Raw genomic sequence first — 12508 nt, forward strand, 5'->3', positions numbered from 1 at the left:
TCAGTGACACACACTCATTTTCTCTTCAACAAAAAGGAGTTGAGAAGTGAAAGTGTGTGTGCAACATCAAAGGCCATTTAAAGAGGCTTAGTTCTGCTTTAGTCTCTACACTCATTTCTTTATTAGTGGGCCATAATCTTCTCCTCGGGCCACCTCTCTACAATATACACGACAAAGAAGCACTATCAGAGCAGAACAAACACATATTAGACTCATCTGTAACCACACACACACACACACACACACACACACACACACACACACACACACACACACACACACACACACACACACACACACACACACAGAGTTTTTCCAGGATTAATGAGGACTGTTTTGGGATTCCTCTAAATGTAAAATTCACAGAAGACAGTGTGTTTCAAAAGGACAAAAAAAAACTCTATGAACAGTTTGGAAGTGTGACTAATGGTGTAACATTTATATTTAATTTTATCTGTGCCACAATTTTATCCAAAGGACTTTACAACCGAGAAATAATACAATCCAGGCATCCTGTTCCGCACAGACACTGACTAATACAAAAATGTGAAATGTCACCGGCTGCAATTTTCCCCCTTTAGAGCCTGCCATGTGGAGCACAGACTTCATATAATTCTGAACAGTTCTGACTTTCCTAAACTAATAACTAACTAATGATAAACGTTTCTCTTTTGCATCTACAACGCTTTCAACACATTTAGCCAGCAAAGGCTTAAAAAAGTTTTAATATGATTTATGATTTATGATAAGAAATCCTTGTCACCTTTGCAGGAAAAGAGATGTTACTTTAAATGTAAATACATTTCTATATATATTTTATATTTAATATATATAATATTTAAAAAATAAAAAAATGTCCTCTAGCAACAGACATAAAAAAAAAAAAATCTTATGTAAATGTGTGGGAATGTCATGAATGAAGGTGAACAACAACTTTATTCAGAAAAGTTGTAGAAAAATCCAAATCGTGAGACAAAAACAAGGTCACATAACAAGCAATGGGCAGGAAATGTAAAGTGGGAGAGACGATAGCAAAAAACAAACAAACAAAAAAAAAAAAAAACAAGAAAACCAGAGCAGGAAAAAAAACCCAACAACAACAACAACAACAACAACAACAAATAGTCCATGACACAATGAATTGCTCTGTAATGACTGGGACAAAATACAGAGTGTATGTGTCACTTTGTGTGAGCGCACCGAGGGTCTTTATATAGCGTAGTGGTGAAATTGAGTCCCAGGTGCATGATCAGTAACCAGGAGAGTGTGAACGTGACTACTGCTGCATCACAATTCACCTTCTTATACTATGCTCTAAAAGTTTGTCCTTTGTTTTTGTGAAGAAAAAGTCCATACATTTGAGTGTGTAGCAAAAGAGAATGCAAGTATTGGGACACACTCGTGTAAACTCATGTAACACACCCATGTAAACTCATGTAATGGAAGAGAACATTGTTGTTCACACACAGTAAATTCAGACTCTGTACTGTACTATATCATTTCCTTGACCGTTAGCTTCATTTATTGTTGTTCACACTTCATTTAAACCTCTCTAAAATATACTCTCCATAAATATGGACGCATCACAGACGTTACGCTCGTCCTCCGTGTTTGCATGCTGAATTCAGCAAAGCAAAATGTGACAAAATAAACCTCTTCCTTTATCACGCAAAATGCTGTCCAAAATAATAGCTGAAAAAGTTTCTCTGAATTCACATTTCAAAAATCTCCCGGAAATAGTAGACCACCCCGGGACCTTTGAGAGACTCATTTAAACATACTCAAGTTTCAAGATTCTTAAGCAGTCCTTACAGTGTAATTAATGCAGAAAACAAACAAACAAACAAACAAACAAACAAACAAACAAACAAACAAATAAATTAATAAAAAAATTTGAAATATAGAAAACTCAGCAGTCAATTCCATAATAATTAAGCCATTTATTGAGAATAATAAATAGGTATAAATTATTATGTAATTATGCTACTATTTAAGATGATTAGTAGAATTAAGAGTTCCAGAAGAATGTGTGAACTTGGATTTAAAGTTTATAAGGCCACTAATTCTTGTGTTAGTGTGACATCTTATTGCAAATTTATAACACATTATTTATAAAGCTGCTGTTAGCATGCCTCTGGAAGTAGCTAGTAGTATTAAGCAATTGCTAGCTTTATTTTACTCTATTTCATTATTACTGTGTTAAGAAAACTTTGATGTGTTCTGTAATGTGTTTTAAAACTGATTGTGCTTTAGGGATAAACTGATATCGAACAGAATTTTGCGTATTGCAGGTAACGAGCACCTACGATTTTTTGTCATGACACTTTTTACCTGCATGCCTGACATCAGAATATCTAATTCATTTCCCCTTTGCTTCAGATCGTGATCCTGTATATGTCATTATTTTAATTTCTTGCTTGTTTACATTGCAGAAATTTCTCATTAAGTGTGTTCGGCTTTTCTGTAATTCCCGTGCTCCCTTCTCTTCGGCTTCCTACTCATTTTCCTACAGTGTATTTTCTCTGTATCCATGTGTGCTCCTTCATTTATTTTTCAGCTCTTGTGTTGGAACAAACAATCCATCATGGCACCACACAAGGGAAACGTTGAGGTCAAGGATCATCAGGAAAAGAATGAACCATTAGTACATTAGTCCTGAGACAGCTACAAGATCATCAAGGCTGTCTTGAAGTAATTAGGTATTATGCGAGCAGATCCCTACATTGGTCTTGTTGAATCGCCTTTTAACAGTACTGTATGAGAATAAAGCTGAAATATTAGTAAAGGCCTTAATTTGGAGTCTGTAGATTGTAAAATTGCTTTAATAATTTGTATGTATTTGACTTCCACAGAAAAACTTTATGTGAGCAGTTATCTTAAATGGCTAGTTAGATTTCATGGTTAATAACTTTATGCCTAATAACCTTTATCTGTATTCAGATTTGATACCAGAATGGGATAATGGCTTTAACCCTATCCTTACACTCCTGGAAACTCTGGATTAAAAAAAGTCAGAATTCATTATTCACCTCACGGAATTTGAACATATCTTTATTTAACTCCTGAACTTCTACAGTTCCTCAAGCACCTTGGGTTCATTGGTCAATGTGGATTAGTCATGGATTAGGATCTCGTGCGCTCTTTTGTCTTCACTCGCATTAGTAGTTGCTACACTGAATCATTCCATATTCTATATTCTAAATCATTCCTTTTGGAAGGAATTCACCAGCTCTCATTTGAAAACGAATGGTTTCTGGTTGTTTTGTTCCTGCGAGTAGCTTTATGTGTAAACTCTCCCTAACTGTCCGTATTTTTATTAAATTAACTCATGTTGTTAGGTTTGTTGCATTTCCGGAAAGACCTGAAACTTTCAGTCAGTATCTACGACTACAAATGACCATTTAATGTTTCAGGAATATTATCTTTTAATAATGATAGAGCTTGAACAATTAAGAATGATGAAAAGCACATTCCAATAATGTATATTATTTTTTAAAATTGATTTAAATACCAATAATTGAGGGGGGCACGGTGGCTTAGTGGTTAGCACGTTTGCCTCACACCTCCAGGGTTGGAGGTCCGATTCCCGCCTGTGTGGAGTTTGCATGTTCTCCCCGTGCCTTGGGGGTTTCCTCCGGGTACTCCGGTTTCCTTCCCGGTCCAAAGACATGCATGGTAGGTTGATTGGCATCTCTGGAAAATTGTCCTTAGTGTGTGATTGCGTGAGTGAATGAGAGTGTGTGTGTGCCCTGTGATGGGTTGGCACTCCGTCCAGGGTGTATCCTGCCTCGATGCCCCATGACGCCTCAGATAGGCACAGGCTCCTCGTGACCCGAGGTAGTTCGGATAAGCGGTAGAGAATGAATGAACGAATAATCGAAGATATTCCAATGGAGGGAGGGGAAAATGGGAAGGACATACATGTATCCAGAATCACCCCTAACACTCGAAGAATTCAAGCTACATTGTCCGTAATGTCAAATATTGCCTCAATCCGTTCATGCATGAATATTAAAAATTGGATCCATTAGATAATATACTACACAGCAACGCAATATCTGTCAGAATAAACCTTACACACATCGAATGCAGAGCATTTAACCTTGATAGAACAAGTTCTGAAAATTCCAGAAAGACACCTTCTAATAATTTCAATGTGCCGAACGAATCAGACAGACACCACCCTGACAGGCGAAAAACAGGTCAACAGTTATAAAATCCTACTATGAACAATTTAATCCATGCCTCACTATTATTCCACATTTATATTTCAGCCATGACTCCACCCACTGACCTTGCCAGCAGGCTCCGACGGTGAGCTGTACATCAATCTGAGACGAGTGGATCGGCCAGTCGTCCGTCACCAGATAGGGGTCATAGGTCACGCCATCCACATACAGCGTCACCACGGGAAACTCGACATTAATGACATAGTAATGCCACTCCTTATCACAGATCTGACAGAAAGAAAGAGGATCTTATATTATAGTCTGGAACGATGTTACACATTGTTCATTATTAATATTAATAATATTTAAAAATTACTGCTTTAAAAATGAATAAATAGAACAGTTTTATTTGGACATCAGAAGCAGCAGAAAGACTCCAAGATCTTGAGATTTCCTGCACAAATAAAGCTGCTTGTGAAGAGGTAGACAATTGGGGGTCGTACGTTAATAGTCACCGGCTGAAAACAAAGGGGTTTCACACAATGTGCTTAATTTCAATCAGGATGCACAGAGAAAGAGAGGCATCTCTCATACTCTCTCTCACACACACACACACACACACACACACACACACACACACACACACACACACACACACACACACACACACACACACACACACACACACACACCATAGTCACACATGTACAGTCAGGTGCGGTGTGGGAGAACAGGTGGTCGGAGACAGTGTCTGATAACCATGAACAGAATATGGGTTCTAGAAAAAACAAAAACAAACAACAACAGCAAAAAGAAAAAAGAAAAAAACCTGAAAACTTACAACATGGAACTAAAGGCTTAACCTTGGTTTTAGGTGCCTGATGTCATTCCTGAGATATAAGTGTACTCTGATGTAGCCCAGACTTATACAGCACCACAAACAGACTACCCCTCCTCCTCCTCTCCGAGCAACTACCGATAATATCTGTTCCCTCACAAAAATGACCTGCTTCGGGTTTTGAAAAGAAACAATCACACATACAACAATGAAAATATTTTACCATTACAAAAGCCAGTAAAAGTCAATAAATAAAGACATGCCCGACCTTCGCTATGGCAAAATCAATACATATAGACCTCAAAAGCAAACAGCTACAGGGATGGTACAGATGATAGGACTGAAGTATTTTTTTAAATATAAATGTTTTTTTTCCTTGCACCTCCAGGGTTGGGGGTTTCCTCCAAGTACCCCAACTTCCTCTCCAGTCCAAATACATGCATTCTAGCCTGACTGGCAGCTCTAAATTGTCTGCAGTGTGTGAATGGGTGTGTTAGTGTGTCTGTGTCATTGTGGCTTGCCTTGTGCTCTGGGACAGACCCTGAGAATAAGTGGTACAGAAAATAGATGGATGATGGATGGATGGATGTTTATTTAATGCATATTTTAGATCTCCAGTTATGTAGTAATACAGATCACTATAAATGAAGAATAAAGCATAGTAAACAAACCATTAACATGTGTTTTATTCTATTGTTATGCCATAGTGTGGTTGTATATCTTATCATTTAGATACAGTAATGCTGTCTGTAATAATTCACAGGTTCGTATTGATGCGCTCGCTCTAACATCGTCTCATTTGCAGAGACTTGCATAGTAGATGCTCCGCATAAACCGACTCAAGTGTGTAATGGTTATTATTGGGGGATTTGAAAATTGGTATTTGTAAGGAGTCTCCAGTGTCAAGTAGTTTGCATGTTCTTACACATCACCCCATTACTACACTCTCTCCATTGGCTACCTGTAGCTGCATGCAGTAGATGTAATACACTGATGCTTTAGACTGATGGTTTTTTTAGTCCATGACCTAGTGAATCAGTATCAGGATATATTCATTGTTAGGGACTTCAAAGCATGTCTGTAAGCCGCTCTGGATAAAGATGTCTACCAAATGACATAAATGTAAGGTATATTATATAAATGTGAAGGTAAATTTGTACCTTTTCTGATATGGGAAAGTCTATAGGATGGGGGAATTTGTGGTTTCTTGGCAACATCACCAAGGCTGGTGAGGGAACAACTTTTTTTTAGCAGCTTTAACATAAAAATATAACATGCTATTGTTGGCAGATTGTTATGGTCTAAAGTTTTAATAAAACTGTCCAATAATTTACTGAGTAATTAACCAATATATTTTGGTAGTTGATAGTACTGAATAAAGTGTTAATATATGGCTACTCACTGTGTGGTTGTTTCATAGTTCTGCTCTCTGCTTAGTCCCAGCATAGCTACCTAACCATGAAACATTGTCGTTAAAGTAACACCAAACTGAATCTGTGTAAATTCAACTGGAAGTAAGAAGAAGCACTGTGGTGATGAGGTGGCAGTTGATCATCTTTGACAATTTTGGTGCAATCACTTTGCAACTTGTACTGTATATAATCAGAATAAGTAGAATGGTAGAAGGCAATCGATGGAGCACGGCGATTAAATAGGGCAGAGCAGAAGGAGCGTAATTTTTTTATTTCAAAGGAACATATTGCACATAACGCTCTAGTGAAATGCCATTGTTGTCTCTAGCAAATACTGCTACTGAATAAATGTGGTAATCAGCTTGAGAAAGGTTACAGCTCTGTAGGGTCATGTCTGGTTTGTCACAATACGCCAGGACTATCTGATTACAAGCTTAAGTATGTTAAGTAACTTATCACTGAGGCAGTGATAGCTCAGAGGTTAAGGATGTACAAAAGTAAAAGGTTTTAAGTTAATATCCTGAAGGGTCTCTTAAACCTTAGTCCACTTGAGGTCTACTCTAAATTAGAGTATTATGGAGTGCTAGAAATGAGTGTCAGACACCTAGCGTTCTCACAGATCTGCTGAACGAATGACGGGCCAGTGGATGTGGGCTCAACACAGCGATTCATAAAAATGTTAAAAATGTTAAATATTATAAAATTAGATGTCATGCATTTCCATGAGTACATTTATTTAGAAGAGTTTTTCATGTGCATGCAGTAGAAATGCAACATATTTTGACTAAAGAGGAGAAAGTTAGATGTGGACTATGCAGTATTTTATTCTAATGAACAATTTTCTCTCAAAAACTGTTTTTTAAAAAAAAATTGAAGTGGGGCATAAATGTTGGACTGTTAAAATGAGGTCACTAGCCAGAAAAGGACGAGAACCCCTGATGTTGGGTGTACTGAGATGTAGAATATTTGTTGGCTGGGAAACAAAAGCACAAAAAAAGCTTCTTTTTTCATTTCTATGCCTTCAGAGGTTTAGCATGAAAAATCCCACGAGTAACAAAGCAACTGAACAGATTGTGCGATGGATCTTCAATGCCAGCATGATATAACCTCAAACATTAGGCTAATAAATGCAGACAAAAGTAATCTACTAATTCTCTTTTTCAGGTAAGAGTTAAACATGAAGGAATCAATACATGTCTATGGCTTCACCTGACCTCCTTAATCAGTCACTGCAAATATTTGCAAGCTGACTCTTTAGTTATTCTGCCAGTACTCCTACATAAGACAGGTGCATGCGTATACACAAAGGCCACTAAAGGTTAAACGTAATCGCATCCGGTTAAGCCCAGTCCTCTACAATGTCAATTTTAAATTGCTTTTAACAGTAATTTGACTTGTGTTTTAATCTCTGAAAAAAAAAACAACATTCTGAGGTCATGCCACAACACTGGTGGATCTCAGAAAGAAATAATCACATTTAAATCTCCAACTTCAAAATTCCAGGCTTCAAAAGAGCTTTGAGCGATTATCTACAAACACTGGGTTGGGGATGTATACAAGCACACAAACCACACAGTGACTTCACCTTGTCTGCCTGTCCTTGTGTATCATTGTGCATGCTCAAGAAAGGCAAAATCTCTGTCTAAGTCTAAAAGACGGATTTGTGAACGACTCTAATTTATCATATGCATTTATTTAACATTTGCTTATTGTGTGAGAAAGTGAGACACCATTATCACCGGTACAAATCACTAATGCTTACGAATAAACGTTCCTTAAATTCCCTAAGCAAGGAATCTATACATATGTAAAAACATATATCTTCACCTAAAACCCAGCTACATGTAAGGTTCCTAAAACCAACTAACCAGAAAAATAATTCATACTTGCTGACTTTAGTGAAAGTGCAAAATCTGATGCTGACAAATAGTGAAATCTGTCCGCCGTGACACGTGTATCAACATCAAACTGCCGACTGATTTGCTTTTTGCTTTACAATCTAAAGGCAGTCTCATTACTGCTGAGTCCTCAAGACATAATAGAGCGTCTCGCTTTCCAGGAAAAATTAAGATGGCATGCGGCTTTGTTCGTCAGCTCGTTTTCAAACACCAGTGTTAGCAGAGAGAGGAATGATTCTTTAAATGGAAAATGAAGACTGGGCAAACAAAACCCTCAGGGGATTAATGAAGGGACAAGGAAAATAAGCAGTGAGAGAGAGAGAGAGAGAGAGGGAGAGAGAGAGAGAGAGAGAGAGAGAGAGAGAGAGAGAGAGAGAGAGAGAGAGAGAGAGCAGTACTTGATTCTCTCTATAGAGTGCACAAGAGGGAACAACATCAAAGCGACATTTCCACCGAGAGCTCTTCTTCTTTTTTCGCATCCCTCCCTTTCGTCTTTCCTCTGCTTCCCCCCCCCAAAACAAGAAGAAATGTAATTTCTCTACCACAAATTTCAAACCAACCAGAAAGAGAAAGAGGGTTGAAGAGACAGCAGAGAAAGATGGAGAAAATGGGTGAATGGGTGAAAAAGATGCAGATGCTAGGCTATGAGAAAAGGACAGAGAGAAAGAGAGATGTAAGGCTTAAATGCTTTCGGTTCACTCAAGCAAGATAAACTGAGGGAAAGGGAGAGAGGTGATAGAAAAAAGAAAAAGAGACTTGAGTGTAGTGGGTGGAGTTTGTGGAGCACTTCCTAGAGAGATTGATGAGTTGTGGGGACAAGGTGACTCTCAGGGAGAAAAATAGAGGGAAAAAAAGTGTTGAAGAACAACAGGCTGCTAGACTGGAACTGTGCTACCAAACTGACCCATTTGCATGGAACCAGCTGCATGGGTTGCCAGATTGGATACCCTGTGGAACAGACATCCTACATATACAGATGAATGTTACCGTTTCTACAAGTATTTTGTGAGCAAGGCATCTTTAAGTCATTGCCTGTTTAGAAACAACCAGCCGGCAACAACATCAGATATTTTAAAAATGGAAATGAGATTGCAGGTAGTGGAGCTTTAATTTATAATATAATTATGTAAATCCTTCCACTGAATAAGGAGGAAAGGAAGGCATATCCACTCATGTTTAACAGAGTAATTGCACTGCAATCATGTCTATTATATATATATATATATATATATATATATATATATATATATATATATATATATATATATATATATATATATGAGAAAAGGGTAGGATATATATCTGTGTGTCTACTGGCAATTTTTCAAGTGCACTTTGCAGCCCATCTGTTATCTTATCATTATCATTCTTATTATCTATCTTATCATTTTCCAGATCCATCAAAAGTTAAGTGTTAAATGTGTGGGTGGTAAAACATTTTCTGCAAATCACTAACATGCCAATGCGTGTATTGATGGTACAAATGTATCACATGACCCAAAAATATTGGGTCTAATAAAATGGCCTGGAATTATAAACTGTGTTTATATCACTACTGAAGCTGATATACTTGCAACTGCCTTGCTGAAAAGAGTCCACTAGCCAGTTTAATATGTGGTCACAGGTGATGGAGCAACAGTCATTGGTGACACCTTTTTTTTAGGATGATGTATACACAAAAAGCCGCTAGACGTCATCAGAGGCCGTAGTCCAATCTGCATATCTACATTATTTGTATCTAAAAATGTGTTGGATAAAGAAGAGAATACACAAACCAAATATAGAGTATGAATAGAGTTAAAATTAGAATATAAAACAAGTTAACTAAATTCATTCAGAAAAACATGTTTGATCTTAACACCACAAACTATTTCCACATCTATAATATAAGAACCAACCAACAATTTTTACAAAATGGTATAATTTCTATTACAACTGCCAAAAAGGGAAGATACTTACTGCAGAGCCAAACATCTACTGTAGTGTGAAGAGCTGGACATGATCCAACTACTGTAATGTTTAATCCCCTAACCTGCAAGATGCTCTACAACATGAAATAACACATTTAATCAGCCTGAAACACACAACATTGTCTCTGCCCCTGGATTTCGTTTCAATTCTGCCCAGGTAGGAGCTGTTAGATAGGGTCTGACTCCACACCCTGGACTGTTGGTTCTGCAGTGAAGGGTAGTTAAATAGAAGGAGCTTATTAGTAGTGCATAGTCAGAAAATAAGGAAGGAAATGATTACAGATTGAACAACTTGTTCTTGTTAGTTGTAAATATTTCCTACAGGTGTTCGTAATGCAATGAACAAAGAATTGCATGTGTGGGACAAACAATGGTGAACGGTAATCGGTCGATGGGAATACTGATGATCAGGGAGTAAGTGTTGGAAATAAAAGCGATCAGTGATTTGTGTTAGAAATAATAATGGTGATCAGAAGTTGATCATTGGGAACAGTGGTTAGTGATTAGATGTTAGGAACAGTGGTGAACGGTGATTGATCACTAGGGAAAATGATGATTTGTCATTGGAATCATCGATTTGCCATATGAAATGTACGCTTGTGTAAAAGCAACTCAGTCAGGCTTTACACACTGGTGGAGTTGAGCAAACCTGCTCTCTCAGCGTGAAACAAACAGCATTGATGTGAGCTTGAGAGCCGAATCAGGACGGTCACTACCACATACGGAAGGAGTTTGTCACTAGACACTAGATTGGATGGTTTAACTACATAGACAAAGTTAACAACTGCACATATAATTGTACAAAATAACCTATCTGGTAGTTACTGCTGTCAGGGCATGTGACACTTTACACAGCATGAGCACACATTGTGTATATTTGTGTTGGTGTTGGGGGTGAAATTCTACTTATGTTTTTGAGTTGTATTTGTGCTGCTGTCATCCTGTATTTTATGCTGGCAGACTTGGATTGCTTGCTGCGTTACATACAAATATGTGTGTGTGTGTGTGTGTGTGTGTGTGTGTGTGTGTGTGTGTGTGTGTGTGTGTGTGTGTATGTTTGTGTTGGCTGTACCACAGATGGAATAGGTCATTAAGTCTAGCGGAACTGATTGTAAACCTCTCAGTCCAGCACACACACTCACACATATATACACACAAAGAGAGAGATAACAGGAGGAAAAGTACGGCAAGACAAAATGACTACACCTTATCTTTGTAATCTCTGTCTCATCTCTGCCCCATTCCTACAAGACATCAGTTAATTTATCTTTCATTCGCTTCCTTTTTCTCTCACAGCCACCCTTTTGATCGCTTAAAAAAACCCTTACACTCTCTCATACTTTCACCGAACTCCTGTCTGTAGGCACGAAGGCACTCTGGCATCCAGAAGCAGGGTTAAAAGCTCTCGCTATTTACCGAGGTTCTTAGGTCTGATAGAGGTGTTTACTACATCATGAAAGCAACAGTAGTTTGGCAGAAGCCTAGTCACTTGACAGTGTCTGGGATCTTCTACCGCTGAAAGCCACTGTTAAGCCAAAAGCAAAATTTCTGAGATGAAAAAACTCTAATCTCTTTAGGTGGCTATTGAAATCCAGAGAATGGTACTTAAAAGTGATCTTGTGATCTCAGTAGGGGAGTCACATTAAAGAACATCAGGAAGTTATGAACAAGGAGAAAAGTTTTTAGAGAAAAAGAAAGGTCGTTTACTTCTGATGTCGTCAAGAAGATATACGTGGGTTTGTGTGGTTGAGGTGTTGTGATCAGAGCAGATGAGCTCGCCACCTCAAATTTGCCAGTTCAGAATTTTCGGTTTGATGCTGAATCTGAAAGTGTGGATGGTGATTGACAGGTTAAGCATAGTTTTTTTTTTAGGTTGAGTTTCAGATGACACGTCTTCAACAGGGAGTAAGACATCTCAGAAAAGGTAGTCTGATATCTTCTCTGAGCCTTTCAGATGGATGGAAGGGAAATGAACCCAATTAAGCTATTTTTCCAAAAGAGAATTAAAAGTCACGTGTGTTCAAGGCATGTATAAAAACACAATACTTGGATTCATCCCATATGGATACACATTTTATATTTTATTAACCCTAACCATGAATTTGTAAGCTGATTAATGCAGACAAATGTCGATAAGGTTCTCCAATGGGAAAAGACATAAATCAATAGATAGACAGGGAGACAAAAAAAAAACAAAGATATAAATTCAAAATGATTTGGC

General features: G+C 37.8%; 1 protein-coding gene across 1 annotated transcript in view; it reads right to left on the reverse strand.

The window, feature by feature from the left end:
* clstn2b (calsyntenin 2b) overlaps positions 1 to 12508 on the reverse strand; it is a 203678-nt gene that overhangs the window by 20970 nt on the left and 170200 nt on the right. Inside the window, exon 9 of the mRNA XM_047821019.1 lies at positions 4295 to 4457. Coding sequence (XP_047676975.1) covers positions 4295 to 4457 — 163 coding nt within the window. The remainder of the gene's footprint in view (positions 1 to 4294; positions 4458 to 12508) is intronic.

The sequence above is a fragment of the Tachysurus fulvidraco genome, chromosome 11 (assembly GCF_022655615.1).
Source record: "Tachysurus fulvidraco isolate hzauxx_2018 chromosome 11, HZAU_PFXX_2.0, whole genome shotgun sequence".
Taxonomy (NCBI): Eukaryota; Metazoa; Chordata; class Actinopteri; order Siluriformes; family Bagridae; genus Tachysurus; species Tachysurus fulvidraco.